This window comes from Panthera pardus, unplaced genomic scaffold (assembly GCF_024362965.1).
Source record: "Panthera pardus isolate Hobbes unplaced genomic scaffold, ASM2436296v1 HiC_scaffold_27, whole genome shotgun sequence".
Lineage (NCBI taxonomy): Eukaryota > Metazoa > Chordata > Mammalia > Carnivora > Felidae > Panthera > Panthera pardus.
In genome coordinates, this window is record NW_026526843.1 from 83,142,651 (window position 1) to 83,163,155 (window position 20,505).

Sequence of the window (20,505 nt, forward strand, 5' to 3'; positions counted from 1 at the left end):
GAATCTTTTAAGAATAGTTTACTTTGTGAAAATTCGTGAAGCGTGACTTTTACAGTTTCTGCCTGCATAATGTATTTCAATAAATAACTTACCAAAAAAAAAAAAGCGATTTTTATGCTCTCTGGAGGTCCTGGTTTTTTGTTTGCCTTCGTTTTACTTAATCCTCACAACACGTTGAGGTCAGTCCTGTTATTAAATAACATTGTATGTCCACTAAATATCAGCTGAATGAGCATATTTTAGATTCTTCGAATCACAATATGAAGGCATGCTTCTCACTTCATTGCACATCCATATGGTTTGACAAAATACAGACAAAATACATTTACAAATGTAATTTCTAACAAAGGAGTCCTGCAAGATGTCTGGACCTCAGTTATGGTTGCAGTGTTATATGAATGCTACTCTTTAACATTAATTTTTTAGGTAAGTCTGCAATTTTATTTTGGTATCTTTTTGTTTCCTTGGTATTAATATTAGATAATCAGTTTCCTAGAAGGTATAAAATAATGGGGAATTTTTGAGAGCCAGCTCAGAGCCTGGAGCCTGCTTCAGATTCTGTCTCCCTCTCTCTGCCCCTCCCCTGCTCGTTCTCTTTCTCTGTCTCTCAAAAATAATAAAAAAAAATTTAAAACTTTCAGTCTGCTTCTCATTAAAATTATCATAGGGTGGGATGAACAAAATATTAGCCTGGATTTTGGAGTTTAATCCTGAGGGCACTGATGCACAGATTTTAAATGGGGTATAATGTGGTCAGAGGTCTGTCTTGGTTGTGGAGGGGGCCTTGGATGGAAAGATACTGCTGGAAACAAGGAGATAAAAAAATTCCTTGTCAGGGGCGCCTGGGTGGCTCAGTCCGTTAAGCGGCCGACTTCGGCTCAGGTCATGATCCCACGGTCCGTGAGTTCGAGCCCCGCGTCGGGCTCTGTGCTGAGAGCTCAGAGCCTGGAGCCTGTTTCAGATTCTGTGTCTCCCTCTCTCTGACCCTCCCCCGTTCATGCTCTGTCTCTCTCTGTCTCAAAAATAAATAAACGTTAAAAAAAATTAAAAAAAATAATTCCTTGTCATAGTCCTGGGGAGAACTTTGTTTCATCTGTTTATTTATCCTTCCATTTAACAAATACAAAGTGTATTCCAGATAGTCTACATGTAGTAATTGATTTAATCTGCATAAAAACCTTATGAGGGAGGTACTATTATTAGAATTTTACAGATGAGAGCACTGAAGGTCAGGGAGAATCATGCTCAAGGTCAAAGGGATAGTAAGTAGCACAGAGGGTAAGTGCAATGGACAAAAGGTGGGCTGTGTCTGGCTTTAGAGTTGAGGCATTTGTCAAAAGCTACACTGTAGGCTTGAGTAGAACCAGGAATTGATCTGAAGTCCTGCTCTGCACAGGTCACCAGGAGCCAGTCTACGGATATCTGTAGTTTTTTCATCCTTTGTCATCTCCACATTCCTCAAGTACCTGTTTGTTTTATGACTCAAGGTCTATGAGGTTAATGAGAGAAATTGTGGGAGAAGTGATGGGGGCAGGTCTGTAGGGAGAGGGGTATCTGTGGGTTGAATGATGGGAATCTGTGGGTACGTCATAGGTGGTTTGTAGGATGACAGGATGTGGGGTGAGTGATGGAAGATCTGTGGGGTAATTGGGGGATCTGTGGGGTATGAGGTGATAAATTCTGCAAGGTGAGTTACAGGGCTTTGTAGGGTAAGTAATGACACCCTATAGGGTAAATGACAGGGAATTTGTGGGAAGAGTGAGAGGGTCTGTGGGGTCAGTCATGGGGTTGTAGGTTGCACGACTGGAGGTCTGTTGGGGCAAGTTATGTTAAGTGAGTGATGGGTCTTGTGTGAGTTTTGTGGGGTCTGTGTGGTGAGTGATGGAGATCTTTAGGGTAGAAATAGGTGAGTCTGTGGGGTGAATAATGGTGGGGTCTTTGGAGTGAGTAATGGGGATTGAGGTGAGTGAGGAAAGATCTGTGGAGTTATTGACGGGGTGTCTGTAGGGTACCTGATCAGGAGACAAGAGGTTGAATAAATTGAAGAACTTAGAGATTTGGAAAGTTCTCAGCCTGTCCATATTGCAAAGGATGAGAAAGTGTGTTCTGGAGAGAATACCAAGGGTGTGAGTGGATGATTACTTCTTCAAAGAGATAATGGGTGTCTCGGGGATCTAATTAGCCATCAAGGGACGCTGTGGGGTCAGTGATAGGGGGTTTGTGAGGTTATAAATTAGAGGTCTCTGTGATGATGATGGGGGTCTATGGCTGAGAGAACGGTTATCTGTGAAATGAATGAGTGATGGAAGGGTTTGTGGGGCCAGTCACAGGGCATCTCTGGGGTTAATAATTAAAGATCTCTCAGTGTTAGGGTCCATATCTTTTATTTCCTGATTCTAAAAACTGCCATCATCATGGACTGCCTAGGTTCCTCTGTACCTTTGTCCCAGTGCTTCCTGGCAGTAGCTCCACACACGTCCTTTCTTGCCTCTGCCTCTGGCCCTTCTGGTGCTTACCCATCAGCAGGCATTTGCCAGATCAATTCATTTTGTGCCTCCAACCTGTGGGAGTAAGGACTGGACTCTTTTGACTGGTGGAGGGTTCCTCATCAGCCAGTGTTTGAGCTTGGCTTATATTAGTTCTGCTTGCTCTTGCCTTTTGTGGCTTTGGCGTCCAGCATGCTCTGGGCATGAGCGAGCTGCTTTACAGAATCAAGCACGAGGATTCCAGGTAGCACCAGCCACAGAGCGTTCATGAAGACAAAGTAAAACCAGAAGTAGAGTGGATGGCCCAGCTCCCCATGCTGGAATCCGTCCCGGTGCTCTGTCAGGAAATAGAGCACATCCCCGTAGATCTGACCTGTGGGGGGCAGAAGAGGAAAGGGAAACCAAAGTGAAGAGGAAAAGCTATTCTGAGGCATTTTATAAGTCATCATTCAAGGTCTCAGAGCTCAGGATTCCCAAATCTAGAGAGCTAAGAATTCTGAAATCATATGGCTGAAAAATTTGAGGAATTACAAAAGTGAGAATTCTAGAAATCAGAAGCTGAGCATTTCTGAACTCAGGAGAGTACATTATCACCAGAATTTAAGGAAGCTCAAAGTGCTTTCATTCAAGACAGATCAGGATTCCAGAACTAAAGAAATCTAGCCATGTAAGAACCCACGAGGACTGAATGTCAGATGAAGGGAGCTCAGAATCCTGATCCTGGAGGATCCAGGGGCTTCCCACCATGGTGGGCCACCTCATGTATCCTTCACAAGAGACTTTGTGATGAAGGAGGAGGAGAAATGAACCCTCCCTACTTGAGAATACAGACTGAGGGCGTCATGGATGTTCGAGAACCTCAGGAATATGTCAGTCAGTCTGACTCAGCCCTGGATGGGCACAGTTGAGAGACGCTCTCTGCAGGAATGCCTCTGTGTCTGGAGATCCCTCATCAACCCCTCCAGCACTCAGTGTGGGCCCTCTCCTCACCTACAGAGACCACGAGCTGTAAGACAAAGCGGAGGGGCTGCTGGCGGAGAAAGGCGATCACAACCCATAGGCTGAGTGGTCCCCATAGGCAAGCTGTGATGGTTTCCATGCATATCGTGAAGTTGTCACTCCTGTGGGAGAAAGGATTGGAGAACGCTGGCATCACTGTGCTCTACCCACAGGGCACCCCATTAGTGCTCCTTGACTCATCACCACCCCAAACCAATGCAGGTTTCCCTTGATGGAGGCAAACACTTACAGGATATATCGGCTGTCTCCCTTGGCATACTCTTTCCCTGAAGAAAATAAGAGGCATACATGAAGAATAAAGGCAAGAAAAGGAACTCAGACTTGTGAGAGATGAGTGCCCATGTAAGCTGGGCTTTATAATCTGTCTATGCCTCAGTTTCCTCATTTGTGAAATGGGGTAGCTGTCTGGATTCTAGAGTTAACATACATATAATGATAATTTATGCACACCTGACACAGAACAGTAAGTAATGCTGTGATTGTCTAGTATTCAATAAATGTGGAATGAAAGGAGTTAAGTGTAGGTGATGGAGTGAGTAAAGTAGCCAATGAGTGAGTAAGAGTGAGTGAGTGAGTGAGAGAGAGAGCACACAAGCAAGCGAGCATGCAAGCACAGAGGTGAACAGATTAGTGAATAAAAGAGTGGGAGGAGAATTAGTAAGAAAAAGACAGACCACCCAGTATAAAAATAGGCAAGAGACAATAATAGTTTCTTCACAAAAGCGGATTCCCAAATGGTCAATAAATATATGAAAGGTGCCCAAACTTTGATTAGTCATTAAGGAAAAGTAATGAGATATCACTCGCATCCACTAGGACTAAAATTGAAGAAACGCCTGACCATACCAAGTGTTGGCGAGGATGTGGAGGAACTAGAACTCCCATATACTGCTGGTGGGAAAATAAAATGGTGCAGCCATTTTTAAAAACAGTTTGGCAGTTTTTCATAAAGTTAAACAGACATCTACCATTCTTCTCCACCATATTTACAAGAGAAATGAAAACAGATCTCCACAGTCTTGTGTATGCTAGATCAAAGTGTTATGGAAGAATAGTAGTTTCATTCATGAGGCCAAAAAGGAGTATTATCTATAACAGCAAAAGACTTGGACAAGTCAAATAATTCTGTAACATCTATGCTTTGAAAGGTCTTCATGAACCAATGAGGAGTAACCCCATTAAAAAAAAGCAAAGTTCAGGGGCGCCTGGGTGGCTCAGTCGGGTAAGCATCTAACCTTGGCTCAGGTCATGATCTCATGGTCTGTGAGTTCAAGCCCTGTTTTGGGCTCTGTGCTGACAGCTCAGAGCCTGGAGCCTGCTTTGGTTTCTGTGTCTCCCTCTCTCTCTGCACCTCCCCCTTCTCTCTCTCTCTCTCTCTCTCCCTCTCTCAAAAATAAACATTTTTAAAAATGTTAAAAAAAGCAAAGGTCAGAGGTGTCTATAGTATATTACCATTTGTTTACACAAAAGGAAAAAAAAACGATGATGATGATGATAGTTATGGCATCTACTGTCTGCCAACACTGTTCTAAGCAACTTACATATATTTGGATATTACTGTTATCCCTCTTTTGCAAATGGTAAACTGAGGCTTATGTGTGTAATTTTTGTGTAAATAAACCCTGGAAAAAACATATGCAATTATAAATATTAGTTAATAATTGGGGACACTTGGTGGACAGAAGGTAGATTTTCATTGCATACCTCTTTAAATGTTTTTTTGACCCATATGAGTATATCCCCAACAAAAAAGGTAAACAAATTTTTAAAATAATGTTAGACTTGGTGGTTGGATAAATATCTAAGCCAATCCCTGCGCAGAAAATTCCCTCCCACAGCACATCAAAGAACTCAGGACTCACAGAGTTGGGACAAGAAAGCTTGGTCTTCAAGAAGATCTTCGTGGTAGAGGCTGAACCAGCCCTCAATCACCAGGTGAATGAACCCACATACTGCAAACCAGCACAGGGACAGTCGCCGCCAAGTCCCCAGGGGGACAACTGCAGCACGACCTGACAACAGCCACGTGGTCACAACCAAGACTCCAGAGACAGAGAAGAGGCCAGCCAGGAGATGCCAAGTGGGGCAGTCATTGGGCACAAAGTTGTCCAGCCTCAGGTGCCGAGGCCAGTATGGGTGCAAAGGGCTGGCATTGGTGGTCATGTCTTTGTAGGTTGATGTCTGTAAGCAGAAAGGAGAAAAAAGGACAAAAACTTGAATAGAAAGCACAGCATGAGACCATAAAATCAAATTCAAATAGTTTATTATCACCAGAAATGTAAATGGATTAAAATTATCAGTTAATATACTGTAAGACTGGATTAAAAATAATCTATATGCCCTCCTGGAGCCATAAGATGTGGGAGGTACAGTAACCAGGTCAGATCCTGGACCTCGGGGGTCACAGTCAGCTAGAGAATATATAGAAACCAGGCCTAGCCCCTGCCCTCATTGGTCACAGTCTGGTGGGCAGACACAAGAACCATATTAGGTCCCAGCTCTCATTGGTTATGCTCTGATAAGGGAGATACAGGGGCCAGGGGTGGTCCTCGCCCTCAGGAGTCACAGTGGGCTGGGGAGACCCAGCGATCAGGTTGAGTCCCATTGCAGGGGTCAGGGTCTAGCATCTTTCAACAGAAAACTATTCCCTCCCCGTAGTCCTGGAAACTGCAGGACAGAAGAGAGAAAACTAATCAGCACTACAATCCTCAGGTTCAGTGTATGGAAAGGCAGACCCTTCCTGAAATCGCGCATAAGGGTACCAACCTGCAAGAAAGAGGAAAGCGGAAGGCGGGGGTCTTGGGCGCGGTGCTAAACATCAAAAAAAGGATCAAATACAGAGACCACCAATTAGAACTTGAAGCCTGTAGGCCAGCTGCCCAATGAGAAAGCAGATCTTCTGTTGTCCCAACAACCGCGCTGTAGCAGAGGGTCGCGCGCAGGCGCGTTTGGTGGGCGGTGGGAGTGTGTGTAAAGGGGAGGGTCTCTCGCAGGCGCTGAGGGCCAGCTGTTTAGCAGTTGGGAGCTAGGGGATGGAGTGGCCGACTGGGGGGGAGGACACTCACCCAGCGGCGCGGTCGCAGTCGCAGCGGTCTTCTTCACGCTCCAGGCTGGCTCGCTGGCGGAGTAAAGTCCCTGGTTCAGACTCATCCTCTCACAGGTCCTCGCCTTACGGAGCTAACCAATGGAGGGGCTGGGAAGGCGACCAGGGCCGCTCCTAACCAATAGGAGCTCTCTGTGTGCCGCCGGCCCTGCCTCCATGCGTGGTGCCATTTTCGCTGTTGGTTGAGACCGTGTCAGGAGTTGGGTGAAAAGGTGGGAGTTGCCAAGGTTGGTGGGCGTTTTCGGGCTGAAGCCTGTCTGCAGTGAGTCTTGGCTCCCATTTCCCTATCCCATTATCAATCATATCAGAAACCTGGTGTTTATCTTCCTCATCTGCTGTTGAGTCAGCATTGCTTTGTGTTCTCTTACCTTTGCCCTCGTTTTTTAGGCAGAGCAACCGGTTCCCGGAGCAATCGTCAATCCTCACGCCCGAACCGGCAAGGACGCTTAATACGACAGGCAGATCACATTTGTACACTGAGCCTCTGCCCTCTACCTCAGCGCTCAGAACTCCTCAGCGGTCATTCTTACCTCTCCCGACTTCAAGTCAGAAGAAGCAGTGAAAGCCCAAGCTCCTCAGCCTTGCTGACCAATTGCAATGGAGACCCTCAATCTCCCTGTGCCAACTCTGAAGAGCCAATCCGAATTTCCTAACTCTAAGCCAGCAGGCACCCCAGACCGCGCAGTCAGAACCCAGACCTTCCTTTCCAATTGGAACCCACAAGCTTCGGTCCTAAGGACCAATAAGCAGGAACTCTTCATCTTTCTTGCTTTCCCCCTCTCTGTCCTTGTCAGAGCAACCAATCAGAATAGGGATCCCTCAGTTTTCCAGCCAGTTAAGTATCAGGACTCGCCCACATCCAACTATCCAATCTGTCCTGGCCCCACTCAAATCAAGCTATGCGGTCCTCAGGCTCATCATCCAATCGTGAACAATAATAAATTAACCACGAACCAGTCACAATGTACTCCCTCTTCATGATTTCCAGCTTCCAAACCTTTATCCATGCTGTGCCCATTCCTCACTCACCTCTATTCCCCACTGGTCAGTGAAGAAAGAGCCTTTTGTATCTTTCCTACTTTTATTTGACAATAACAAACTGTATATAAAAAGGGAGAAGGAAGGCGGGGAGGCCCTGGATCTCCCCCTCTCTGATTCCCCAAGCATCCTCCACCCCTAGGCCCCAGCAGGGACCACCCCCTTCCCGCCTTGTGGTGGGGTGGGGATAGACAGGCATGGAAATTGTGTGTGTGTGTGTGTGTATGTGAGTGCACACATGAGCATGTGTGTGTGCGTGTGTGTGTCTGCGTGTGTGTGTAGGAGTGTTGGGGGGGTTAAGGATGGAGAGGGATCAAGAATTAGAGATAGGGCCTTCCCTCATCCCCCATCCTGAGGAGGGGTCTTGAGGGAGCTTTGAGGATCCATAGATGTGCCTCAGCCTATGAGACGGTAGAAGATCCAACATCCAAAAGTGACCCAGTGACTGGCCCAGCTGAGCTCTGACCACTTGTGGACAGTGTATGCCATGCCGTAGCCCTGTGGGAGAGAAAGAGGTGACAATCCCACTCGGCAAGAATAAAAAAGATCTCCAAAAAACTCATCCTTTGCTCAAGGACATTTCTGTGACTCCATGGTAACCCTAGGTGAGGCCCCAGAGAAGAGACTGGGTACATATGAAAGAGGGGTTTTTTTTCTTTCATGTTTTCTTCTTCTTTAAAAATTATTTTAAGAACAAGACAAGGCAGTCCCACTCTCTGACCTGTACTCTCCTTACTATACAAGGAGCTCCTAGAAATCAATCTTTCAAAAAGAAAAAAAAAAAACTGGCAAAGGAGTATGTCATTCTCACTAAGGAAAAAAACCAATGGCTCTTAAACAAATGAAAAGATACTCCGCTTCACTCATAATCTTCCTCCTCTAAAACTGGCAAACATATCCAGGAAGTGTGAGAGGCACCCTGTTGACAGGGCGACAGATATGGTCACACAATGCTGGTGGGAGGGCAAAAAGGTAACTTTTCCATTGTAACTATGAAGGCTAGATCCTATAGTTCTGTCTATACCTGTGAATCCACATGGGTACGAGGGTATTACTTACTGCAGCACCATTTGCAATAGGAAAAGGGCTGGAAATCACCTGGGTGTTCACTGATAAGGGCAAATTACACTGGGTCCTATCCTCACAGTGGAAAACAAATGAATGAGGACATTCCATGTACTTTTGTGGAAGATGTTCAAGAATTACGTGAAAACAGCAACACGCAGAACGGTATCATTCACGAGTTACTTTAGGGCAAAACTTGGGGTGGGAAAGGGAATTAAAATATATTTTTATATTTGTGCTTACATTTTAGAAGGATATTTTAATAAAACCACTAAAAGTAGTTACTTGTAAGAGGGCAGGGGGTAGACAGTAGGAGCAAGACTTTTCCTTGACTATCCTGAATACTGTTTGGTTTTTGAACCTTGTGATATATGTATGAACTGTTTTTAAGTGTTTTAATAAAAATAAAACAAGAGGGGCGCCTAGCTGGCCCAGTTGGAAGAGCACGCGATTCTTGATATTGGGGTTGGGAGTTGGAGGCCCACATTGGGTGTAGAGATTACTTAAATAATTTAAAAACTTTAAAAAATAAAACAAGAAAAAATAAAAATAGAACAAAACCTAGATTTTGCACCCAACCTTAATAAAAATTAAAAATTGTTTTTAGGGGCGACTGGGTGGCTCAGTTGGTTGAGCATCTGACTTCGGCTCAGGTCATGATCTTGAGGTTCATGAGTTTGAGCCCCATATCAGGTTTGCTGCTGTCAGCCTGTCAGCCTGTCAGCACAGAGCCCACTTTGGATCCTCTGTCCCCCTCTCTCTGTGCCTCTCCTGCTTGTGCTCTCTCAAAAATAAATAAATAAACATTAAAAAAAAGTTTTTTTTTAATGTTTATTTATTTTTGAGAGACAGAGGCAGAATGCGAGTGGGTTGGGGCAGAGAGAGAGGGAGACACAGAATCAGAAGCAGGCTCCAGGCTCTGAGCTGTCAGCACAGAGCCCGACGCGGAGCTCGAACTCACAAGCCATGAGATCATGAGCTGAGCTGAAGTCGGACGCTCAACCGACTGAGCCACCCAGGCGCCCCCAAAATAAATAAATATTAAAAAAATTTAAAAAAATTGCTTTTAATGACAGAAAGCATAAAATAAAGTAATAAAATAAAGTATAAAATAAAGTTTTATTTTCAATTAAAAATAAAAAATTTAAAAGAGAAGCAACACCTGAATCCTGCAAGAGCCATAGGAAGAAACAGTCTTTTTAAAATTGCTTTTCATTTAAAAAGGAGTAAAATCTGGAATGTGCATACTCCACATGAATAAAAATAGTATATACATTTTAATGTACATTCTTAAAGCAGAATCCAGACTTTGCACACTCAACCTGAGTAAAAATACTTTTTTAATTAAATAAGAAGGAAACCATGCGAATTCTACCTAAACAAAAATATGATGAAATAATTAATTCTTTGACAAGTTAAACTTGGATTTTGCACTCTATCTCTGTGAAATCAATTCTATAAGTAAAATAGTTTGCACACTTCGCCCTAATGAGAGCCCCAACAATACGAATCAACCAGAAGGACAATGGGAAAGAGCAACTGAGGAGCACAAGCTTCACAGTCTAGAGATGCACGACACAAGGTCCTCATGCCTCGGCCTCTTCACCTTTGTCCTCGTGGTTCCCATGAGCAGGTAGCACAACCCTAAGTAACCTCCAGCCCAGGGCCCCGCCTCACCTGCTCCTCTGTGGTGTCATCCACATCGACATCAAACAGGGAGCCCAGGTAGGCCAGATGGAAGATGGCCAGGGCCCCAAAGAGCAGGTTTAAGGCTCGCACCCCCAGGCCCTGTGGGGGACAGATGGATATGTTTGGCAGCTGGATCTACTCGCTGTCTCCCAGCCCCACCTGGGCAGGGGAACCCAGGGAGATGCAAGGCACAGTAGGTCCCGGGAATGAGGATGTCTAGTGCACAGGGCATGCCCTGGGGTAGGAAAAAGATGGTTCAGATCTTCCCATGGGAGCTCATCCAAGGATGAGGGTACTTTAGCCTGAGGGCATCCAGGGGGAGATATTCAGGCAGAAGAGGAAGAATGGAGAGACTTGAGTTAGGGGGCTTAGGGTGATAAACGTCAGTTGCTGGGTGGGACACAAATCTGAGGTTGTCCATATTTCTCATTGCAAGCAAATGAAAAACAAAAACAAATCCTCACCATGACCTACAAGATCCACCACTCTCCCCACCTCACTCGCTCTGCTCAAGCCACACTAGCCTCCTTGTTGTTCCTCAAATATTCCAGGCTCTCTCCCATCTCAGAACCTTTACACGGGTTGTTCTCTTTGCCTGGAATGCTTCTCTTCCTCATCTCCTTCAGTTAAAGAGCTCGAAAGTCACCTCCCTATCTAAAATTAAAACCACTCATGCTCCTCGATACTTCCCCTCCCGTTTCTCTTATGTATTTTCTCCTTGGCATGAATCACAATCTAAGAAACTATTATTCTCTACTGACTTTTAAAAAATTTACTGTCTCATCATTTGTCCCATGGGCTGGGACTTCAGTCTGTTTTGTTCACCATTGTGTCTCCAGTGCCTAGAATAGTGCCTGATACCAGTAGGTACTCAATAAATGTTCAGTGAGGGGACAAATGCCAGGTGTGTATAGAGCAGGTGCTTGGTAAATGTTTGTTATAGAAATGGATGCTAGTGAATAAAAGCGAGGTTCTGGGGATGGCTCAGGTGCCAGAAGAGGAAGCTGGGCATCCTGAGACAGAAAGAAGATGGAGACACATGTAACGATTTTGAGGGGGAGTGTTGGGCTGAACCCTCACCAAGCGATGCTGGTGTGAACAGTTTGGTGGACACCGTTTCGACAAGACGCAGGCACTGAGGATCCGAGCCAGGCGCTTCCGGAGGACTGGGGTGGATGTCAGGAGATAAGGGGGTCAGGTTAGCCTCAGGGGACAGTGGTCCAGCCCTGTCCCACCTTCCATCCCATCTGCTGGGCTGGGCTCTGTGCTTACCATGTTCCACGTAAGTGATAAATGCCAGGGATAGCAGCACCGCAGCCAAATGGAAGCTGAAACCCTAGGGGGCCCCGGGGGCGATGAAGTGAGTGAGGAGGTGCTGCCACCCCTGCCCAGCTCCCCCCACTCAATATCCCGCTCTGCCCTGCTCACGTGCAGGAGGGCACTGGCTGCATAGGTGACCAGCACGGCAGAAAAGGTCCCCAGACGAAGAGCATTCTTGAAAACATCTGGAAGGGGGAGATGCGGGTCAAGAGGCTCCTGGGATCCCCTCTGCCCTTCCTGGGGGGCTGTAGGGCAAGGTGAGGAACCCACGACCTGCTGGAGCTCCCAGGATAAAATCTTTATAATGGCCTCAAACTTAGCGCCTGATCTTCCCTCCCAACCTGCTCCTCCCACGGTATCCCCAAGTTCAGCTGATGTCAACTCTACTCTTTTAGTTCCTCAGGGTAAAAGCCTAAGATCACCCTTGCTCTGCTCTCCCCCTATTCCCACAACTAAACTCTCAGCAAATCCTGTCAGACTTACCCTCAGAATTTTTCCAGAATCTGACCTCTCCTCTCCATGGCCACTGCCACTACCACCATTGCTCACTTGTGCTGCTGCCATGGCCTCTTTACTGCTTCCACCCTTGCCCCCTTCCCACCTGCTCTCATAGCAGCCAGAGGGTCCTGTTATGACCCAAGTCAGCCCTCAGCCATCCTCTGCTCAGACCCCTGCTTTGGCTCCACTTCCCAGAGAAAAAGCCAAAATCCTTCCTGTGGTCAGTGAAGCCCTAGGGGACCAGGCCCCTATCACCTCTCTAAACTCACCTCCTTCCACTGGTTCCCTCACTCACTCTGCTCCTACTGTACTGGTTTCCTCCCTGTTCCTCCAAGTGCCAAGTATGCTCCTACCTCAGGGCCTTTGCACTGGCTGTGCTTTCCATCTGTTACACTCCTCCCTCCATCTGTTACACTCCTCCCTCACACATTTGCATCGCTTGTTCTCTCACCTTGCTCAGGTGTTTGCTCAAATGTCACCTCCTCAGGGGGGCTTGCTCTGGCTAATTTATTTAAAATTGCAAAACCCCCTCCAACACACACACACACACACACACACACACACACACACACACACACTCGTGCCAACACTCCCAGATTATCTTTACTTGCTTCATTTTTTTTTTTTACCATAGTACTTGTCACCACTTGAGATATGTATTTTTTTCTCTTGCTGTCTGCTCTCCCCACAAAACTGCCACCACCACAGGGGCAGAGATTTTGGTTTTTCTCCCCCCTGGTCCCTGCAGTATCTTCAGTGCCTAGCACACAATAGGTTCTCAGTAAATGTTTGTTATATGAATGTGGGGAAGGGCCTGGGTTGGGGACTCTCAACTCTTGGAGTGGTGACTTGGTGACTCACAGTTATTTAGCCAATAAGACATGGGCAAGTTCCAGCTTGTAACAACTTCCACCATGGACCGCGGCAGCTCCACGTTCAGTGGCTTGGACACCGTCAGGTCCCTGTGGGCAAAAGAGACATGCAAATTCATGTGGTGTCTCACGCCAGCTGACCTCCACACCTCTGTCTTGGCTGTTCCCTCCCCTGGGAGCACCCTCCCCCTCCCTGCGGCTCCTCTAGGCAGCACCCTGTGGGAGAGGGGGCCCCCCCAGCCCTCCCCACCATTCCAGGTGATCCTTCTCCTCGGTGAAGCCAGCCCCTGCCAACGTGGCCGTGGCCTCGGACAGAAAGCCCACAAAATAGTTGCTGAAGTGGAAGGAGACAGCACTCTCGTAGGCTCGCAGCCACCTGGGGAGAAAGGGGCAGGGGAGAGAGGGATCATTCCTAGGCACCGGCATGATACCCCGCCATGTGTCAGCATCCCCAGCCCCACTCTGTAGACTCACCTTACCATGGTGCCCCTAGGGCCCCCAGGGGTCAGGAAGGCAGCAGAGAAGAAAGGAAAGAGAGTCAGAGAGGCCCTGGAGGCTGGCCTGAGTTGTTTGCAGACAAGACAAGACAAGACAAGACAGAAACATGGTGGCAGAAGAGGGGCACTGTGACAGTCACACGCATCTACACACCGTCAGTTCATTTCACGTGCCTCAAACAGATGTGTGAGCTGCCCTATAATAGGACACAGCCCTACAGTCTCACAAGGCCAGACATCTAGACCCAGCCACTGTCGGAGACTTGACCTCACCACGCTACACACTGACACAGCCATGTGGCCAGACACAAATACCATCAGACTCCCAGCCTCATAGCTCCCTAGTCTGACTCAGTCACCATAAGATACACCGAAGTCCTTTATTTAGGCACAGACACCACCAAGCACCCTGCTATGCACATGTACATGATACTACACTCAAGACAGTCATCCCATCCGTTGTACAGTCAGACACGGTGAGAAACAGACAGCATCCTGGAAAAAGCGTAGGGTCTGGAATCATTCCTGCGAATGATGCCTGGCGGCTTAGCTAGGTGACACTGGGCGAGGCACTCCACCTTTGGGAGCCTCATCCAGCATCAGACACCATCAGCAGTGAGTGAGTGGGAGACAGGGTCATACAATCAAACAGTTGGATTAAATCCTACAGTCACACCACAGGTGGATGGACGGTCCTGCAGCCAGGCACAGGCGCACGGTCAGTCACAATCCCTCAGCTAGACGACACCAGGCAGCCAGAGAAGGCTGACTCACCAGTGGAATCCATCACAGACAGGCAAACAGCATGCTACAGCCAGACCCATCCCCAGCCAGAGTTCCAGTCAACCCAGCTTTATCTTCTCCAAAGACAGGCACACAGCTCATCATTGACAATGGCACAGCTAGACAGCCAGAACACCAGTCTCACACAGTGAGTGAGCGGCTGGTAGGCAAACAACCCATATACGCCCCTAGCTAGAGTCACAGACAGGTCAGCATCACCCACCAACACATACTTGTCACTCCCCATTGTGGTTGCATAACTTGTTCCTAACACTGGAACAGATGGATAGCCAGACCCAGTTATGTGGTACGATGTCAGTCATACAAATTCAGAGCCAATCTTGGTCACACAAGAGCTACAGGCATTCAGTCTATGTCTAGTCACGGGATAGATGGTCAGATAGCCTCAGATTAAAGAACAAAGCGGTCACAGACTGTGCCCCCACCCCCCGGTCAGCCCCGCTCGCCCTCAGCACCTGCCCTCATTTACCTGGCTTTGCGTTTCTTGCTGTAGTAACAGAAGACAGATAGAAGCATTAAGAGACAGGCTCAGAGCTGGGGAGACCCCAGGCCCCTACCCAACCCCCTCACTGTGGGGCAGAGGCCTCAAAGGCTGTGCTCACTTGCGAAGGAGGCGGTCACCATCAAGGGGGATGAAGTATGGGAAGAGGTAGGGGCCCACACAGGTGGACAGCACAAGGCACAGCAGGGCCAGCGCCAGGCTCCGGGCCACCTTCTGCAGCCATCGGCGGCTCTGTAGGGATCAAGGCTCCATGAACACTGCCCCGTGGTGGCTCCCACAGTCCCTGCCCACCTGTCTACCCAGGACCTCACCAGTGGGCGGCCTTGGACAGCCTGTAGGTAGCTGTGGAAGGATATCCAGGGCCCAAAGACGATGGTGCCCACGAAGTAGAGGTAGCCCATGAACTCCACGGGCGAGGGCACTGCACCCACCTCGCCCCGGTCCAGGTCGAAGCCCAGAGACACCGCCTTCATGGCCACGATCATCTGGGCCCCTATGTGTGGCGCCCGTGGTCAAGTGGGCAGGCAGAGAGCAGGTCCGCGTAGGGAGATGGGGGGGGGGCACCAGGTGAGAGGTGGTAGGAAAAGAGGAGGACAAGTGTGGACAGGTGGGCACAGTGTCAAAGAGGCAGGTGAGCAGGTGGGCCCAGGACCAGCAGACACCCTTCCTCACGTGTCAGGCATGGACATGAGATAGGACAGACAGACGGGAGGGGGAAGTCATGGTGGAGAGAGAGAGACACAGATGTGAGGGGCATCAGAGGCCTGCGTGTCCACTGGGGTGGGCGGATGAGGGAGAAAAGTGGGGAAGGAAAGACAGGGTTGGGGAATTAGGAGATGTGGAGTGGAGCAGGAGGGCTGGGGCAGGTGAGAGGGCCAGGGCTGCCTACCTCGCATCTTGTGCCATGTCACGGTGTCCACCATGTGCATCTCACTGAGGAAAGAAGGTGGTCTTGGCCCATGACTCCCATGGTCTTGGAGACCACAAAGGAGAGGGTTTTATCTTCCCCGAGCCCGCATAATGTCCTGGAGGAATAATTCTCCAGGACTCCCTCCTCCAGTGGGGAGAGCCCAAGCCCAGCCTGTCCCGCACAGCCTTTAGAAAGAACACGCCTCCCAGATTCCCTCTCCCCCATCCGGGAATACCCCCATGCCCTCCCCGTCCTGATCAACCTCACGAGGAGTGACCTGGGGGGCCCCACTGGCCCTTTTGCCAATGGTGTGGGGATGAGGACTCGCACCCGTACCCCATGAGTAGGTAGATGAGGATGGTGACGGAGAGGAAGACGCCACGATGGGAGGAATGTCGGCAGAGGAACAGCACGAGGTAGCACAGGAGGCTGAGCAGCACGACCCAAACCATGTGCAGCTGGAAGAAGTGGTAGAGGCTGAAGAAGCCACCTGCCACGGTGCTTGCATGCTTCAGGTAGGATGGCAACCCTTCAGGTGTCAGAGAGAGAGAAAGAGAACAAGAAAGGGAAGTTGGGGGCTGCCTGGGTGGCTCAGTTGGTTAAGTGTCCGACTCTTGGTTTCGGCTCAGGTCATGATCTTACGCTTCATCAGTTTGAGCCCCACATTGGGCTCTGCACTGACAGTGCGGAGCTGGCTTGGGATTCTCTCTCTCGCTCTCTGTCTGCCCCTGCCCCTGCCCTGCTCACACTGTCTGTCTGTCTCTCTTAAAATATAAATAAAGTTAAAAAAAAAAAAGGGAAGTTAAATGGCCTGGTAGGGAAGGGAGGGCAACCCAGGCAGAGGGCACAGCATGGGCAAAGGCCTAGAGGTTGGAATGGGGTGAGATGCAGGAGGCCCAGAGCGGGTGTTGGGTGTTGGGGAGCTGGATAGGTGGTAGGGCCTGGGTTTCAAGAAAAGAAACAGGGGTGCCTGGGTGGCTCAATTGGTTAAGCGTCTGATTCTTGATTTCAGTTCAGGTCATGATCTTGGAACTCGTGAGATAAAGCCCCACATCAGGCTCCACACTAGGTGTGGAGCCTGCTTAAGATTCTCTCTCTCCCTCTCCCTCTGCCCTTCCCCAGCTCATGCGCATGCTCTCTCTCTCTGTTAAAAAAGTTTAGGGTGGCTCAGTCGGTTAAGTGCTGACTTCGGCTCAGGTCATGATCTTGCAGTTCATGAGTTTGAGCCCTGTGTCAGGCTCTGTGCTGACAGCTCAGAGCCTGGAGCCTGTTTACGATTCTGTGTCTCCCCCTCTCTCTCTCTCTGCCCCTCCCCTGCTCTCAAAAATAAAATAAACATTAATTTTTTTAATGTTTAAAAAACTAAAGAAAAGAAACATCTATAAAGGACATTTTGGGAACTCTGAAAAATTTGAATATCAATTTATGTCGGATACTATTACTGCATCCAGATTAAATTTCTTGAGAGATGATGGGTGAGGGTGCATTTGTTGGGGGAAGAAGTTCTTGGGGGACACACATTGAAGGATTTGGGTGTAGTGTCAGCACGTTCTTCATATGATTCAGGAAGATCATAGGTAGATAGATAGATAGGCAGATAGAGCTAATGTGTCAAGATGTTGACGTTTGGAGAATCTGGAAATGCATATATGGTTGCCCATGACATTCTTTCACCTTAACTTTTCGGTAACTTTGAAATATTTCAAAATGATGAACCTGGGAAAAAACAAAACATCCATTTAAAATAAAAGAAAAAAGAAGGAGTGCCTGGGTGGCTCAGTCGGTTAAGCATCCAGCTTCAGCTCAGGTCACAATCTCACGGCTTGTGAGTTTGAGCCCACATCGGGCTCTGTGCTGATGGCTCAGAGCCTGGAGCCTGCTTCAAGTTCTGTGTCTCCCTCTCTCTCTGCCCCTCATCCACTTGCACTCTGTCTCTCAAAGATAAATAAACATTAAAAAAATTTTTAATACAAGAAAGAAAGCAGAGTAGGAGTGCCTGGCTGGCTTGGCCAATAAAGCATGCAACTCTTGATCTCGGGGTCATGAGTTTGAGCCCTATGTTGGGTGTAGAGATTACTAAAAAAATAAATAAATAAACTTAAAATAAAGAAAAGAAATTATAGAATCTCTGAATCTCAGATTTCTAAAATTCTCAGCATCCAAGAGGGACCTTGGGAACTTGGAACCTCATCATTTGGATATAGGCTTGCCATCATTGTGGAAACAATTCCAGAATCCTACAATCCAGAAATCTCATCATGCCCTGATTTTAGAAATCCAGAATGCCAGCATTTTGGATGCCTTGAAATGTGAGAATTTCAGTTTGTCAGAATGCCCAAGCCCTGCAACATGATACTTTGGGACTCAATAACTCTGTGACATCAGCATTCCAGAATCTAATAACCTTGGGATGTAGACATTTCAGGATCCCAAGACTCAAGAACCTTAGCTTTCCAGAATCCCAGAACCCAGGCGTACTGAAAAACCTGGCTTGCCATGGCAGGATGTGGCTTGGCATGGTGTGGCATGGGGTGGCTGAGCATTAAGGACATGGTGTGGCGGAATGGTACTTGGGCTGGTGGGATGCAAGGGGCTAGACATGTTGGAGTATGGCTTGGTGTGGCAAAGATGTAGCAGGGTAAGATGTGGCTTGGTATGGATGAATGGGATATGTGTGATATGGCCTGGCATGGTGGCACATGGTGTGGCAAGCACTTACCAAGCCTCCAGAGGAGGCGGCAGGCGAGGCAGATGGCAAGGAGCAGCCAGATCTGGTCAAGGCCCTGCTGGGCAGTGGGCAGGAGACAGCCCTGCAGCAGCTGCTGGAAAAATTCCTGGCGGCTGAAGGTGGCCATTGCTGACCCCCACGGATGGATGGACAGACGGATAGACCTGCCAAAGTGGGGACATAGAAGGAGCCAGGATGTATCATGTTCAAGATGGACTTGAACATTCAGATTTCAGTCTGGGGCCCTTCACGTAGAGACATGGTACCCGGGGACTGGGGGAGGGTGTGAATGTCGGGTACATCAGACTGTGCCACCAACTGTGTGTGTGTGTGTGTGTGTGTGTGTGTGTGTGTGTGTGTGTGTGTCCTGGGTGTACACACACAACCCATGACCTGTGGTGAATGTGTTTCTCCATTGTTGTGAAAAGTCCAGGTCCGATGGTAATTAAATGGTGTACATTCTAGGCCCACATAGCAAATGGGGGCAGGGGGCTCCCTGGTTTCTAAGGTAGAGTCATTCTGTGTGGAGGGCAGAGAGGGAGATCCTGTGACACTTGGGAGCCGTGTGCATCTCTTCTTGTACGGATGTGGGGGGTGTCCTGTATCCCCTGCATGCCCCATCTCACCCCCACCTGGCCTCTTGCAGCCACCAACAAAGCTCTGCCCAGGCCCGGGGGACTGCAGGGAGTTGGGGTTGGTAGTAGGGGATGTAGCAATTGGAGAAGTGGGAAAGGTGATGGAGAGGGGCCCCAGGACGTGCGCTGCAGACCCGCGCGGGGAGGCCGGCTCAGGATGGGAGCCAGGCAGCCGCACGCGCCGTGCTGGCGACTTACCTGGCAGGAAGGAAGCCGCGGTCCTGGGGGCCAGGGACGCACCGCCACCGCCACCGTCGCCGCCTCCTCCGGGCAGCCTCCCCCGCAGGCCGCAAGGCCGGGACCAGCTGCGGTTCCCAGGGCGGCGCGGAGAGCGGGCCCTTTAAATCCCGGGGAGGCCTGGCCGGCCAGCTCCGCCAATGAGAGGGCAGAAGAGGGGCGGGGACGGAGGAGGAGGGGAGCCGGAGGATGGAAGGAAGGAGGAGCAGGAGGTTGAGAGGAGCCGGGAGCGGGAGGACGTCGGCGCACGGAACGTTGGCGCCAGCACCTTTCCGGCCTCTTGGTGCTGATGCAGCCCCTTGAAGGTTCGCTTCGGGAGGTCTTCTGACGATCCGAGAACCAACTTTCAAATCGTCAAATTCCTAACCCTTGGAAGCTGAGATGGGAAAGATGGGGGAGGGAGAAGGAAAGCCTGCTCCTGCGAGCCGGCCAAACTGCCCACCAGCGCAAGTCTGGCTACTTTTGTGCCCCCATTTCACAGATGGGAAAATAAATCGAGATCTCTCCTTCCCCCTCCGGTGAGGGAACTAAAGGAATCTTCAACCCTACTCACCTCCAGAGACGGGCCAGAAGCGTTTATAATTACTGTGTCACCTAGGGGCACGAATTAGGTGCCTGTACTTCCCCTGGGGATTCCTTGTCAGCACTTAGCTTGTCTTTGAGAACTGATTTGCCTGCTTAATTCCCTGCTGGGCTCACACCTGCCTTGAGGGAGAACCCAGCAACTAGTGTTCCCTGTGAACTGGGAGGCTAGAACAGAGCATCCATTGGGAGCATGTTTAAGCACTTACACGGGGGCCTGGGTGGCTCAGTCGGTTAAGCGTCCGACTTCAGCTCAGGTCGTGATCTTGCGGTCTGTGAGTTCAAGCCCCGCGTCGGGGCTCTGTGCTGACAGCTCAGAGCCTGGATCCTGTTTCAGATTCTGTGTCTCCCTCTCTCTCTGACCCTCCCCCGTTCATGCTCTATCTCTCTCTGTCTCAAAAATAAATAAACGTTAAAAAAAAAAAGCACTTACAGTGCCCCCAACAATGATTGGCATTGGGTTCTATCTGTACCAACACTGAGGATTTATGCAGCACCTGCTGTCTACAGCCCTTACCC

The 20,505-nt window shown here is 48.9% G+C and overlaps 2 protein-coding genes and 1 long non-coding RNA gene across 8 annotated transcripts; 1 reads left to right on the top strand and 2 right to left on the bottom strand.

The window, feature by feature from the left end:
• Positions 1-1,085: 1,085 nt before the first annotated feature.
• Positions 1,086-7,092, bottom strand: EBP (EBP cholestenol delta-isomerase). 3 transcript variants are annotated; one of them, XM_019417383.2, is made up of 5 exons: positions 6,978-7,092; positions 5,369-5,687; positions 3,736-3,772; positions 3,477-3,607; positions 1,086-2,859 (listed from the first exon to the last, which is right to left on the bottom strand). In XM_019417383.2, exons 2-5 carry the CDS (start codon positions 5,667-5,669, stop codon positions 2,636-2,638), a joined length of 693 nt encoding a protein of 230 aa, XP_019272928.1. In that variant the 5' UTR covers positions 5,670-5,687; positions 6,978-7,092; the 3' UTR covers positions 1,086-2,635. The 3 variants fall into 3 exon arrangements, with proteins under 3 accessions (XP_019272928.1, XP_019272926.1, XP_053747629.1); XM_019417381.2 differs by lacking the exon at positions 6,978-7,092 and adding an exon at positions 6,572-6,692; XM_053891654.1 differs by lacking the exon at positions 6,978-7,092 and adding an exon at positions 6,273-6,400.
• LOC128773834 (uncharacterized) lies at positions 6,780-7,565 on the top strand. Its single transcript, XR_008418290.1, has 2 exons — positions 6,780-6,871; positions 6,997-7,565. It is a non-coding gene; the product is annotated as an uncharacterized LOC128773834 (long non-coding RNA).
• Positions 7,566-7,671: 106 nt separating this feature from the next.
• On the bottom strand, positions 7,672-19,518 carry PORCN (porcupine O-acyltransferase). Of its 4 annotated transcripts, XM_053891652.1 has the most exons (15): positions 19,366-19,518; positions 18,524-18,696; positions 16,141-16,333; positions 15,784-15,827; positions 15,206-15,387; positions 14,995-15,125; positions 14,862-14,879; positions 13,566-13,580; positions 13,342-13,467; positions 13,081-13,181; positions 11,830-11,906; positions 11,674-11,737; positions 11,482-11,567; positions 10,390-10,500; positions 7,672-8,145 (listed from the first exon to the last, which is right to left on the bottom strand). In XM_053891652.1, the coding sequence occupies exons 2-15, from the start codon at positions 18,657-18,659 to the stop codon at positions 8,044-8,046; spliced, it is 1,386 nt and encodes a 461-aa protein (XP_053747627.1). In that variant the 5' UTR covers positions 18,660-18,696; positions 19,366-19,518; the 3' UTR covers positions 7,672-8,043. The 4 variants fall into 4 exon arrangements, with proteins under 4 accessions (XP_053747627.1, XP_019272922.1, XP_053747628.1 ...); XM_019417377.2 differs by lacking the exon at positions 18,524-18,696; XM_053891653.1 differs by lacking the exon at positions 13,566-13,580.
• Between the last annotated feature and the right edge of the window lie 987 nt (positions 19,519-20,505).

Coding starts and splice junctions, on each gene's coding strand:
- EBP (XM_019417383.2), bottom strand. CDS start 5,669: ATGACCACCAATGCCAGCCCTTTGCACCCATACTGGCCTCGGCACCTG. Junction 3,773..5,368: donor AGCTTTCTTGTCCCAACTCT/GTGAGTCCTGAG, acceptor TATTTTCTTCAG/GGAAAGAGTATGCCAAGGGA. Junction 3,608..3,735: donor GGAGACAGCCGATATATCCT/GTAAGTGTTTGC, acceptor TTTCTCCCACAG/GAGTGACAACTTCACGATAT.
- PORCN (XM_053891652.1), bottom strand. CDS start 18,659: ATGGCCACCTTCAGCCGCCAGGAATTTTTCCAGCAGCTGCTGCAGGGC. Junction 11,907..13,080: donor GTCTTATTGGCTAAATAACT/GTGAGTCACCAA, acceptor TCCCCCTTCCAG/ATGTTTTCAAGAATGCTCTT. Junction 8,146..10,389: donor ATGACACCACAGAGGAGCAG/GTGAGGCGGGGC, acceptor TCTCTCCCACAG/GGCTACGGCATGGCATACAC.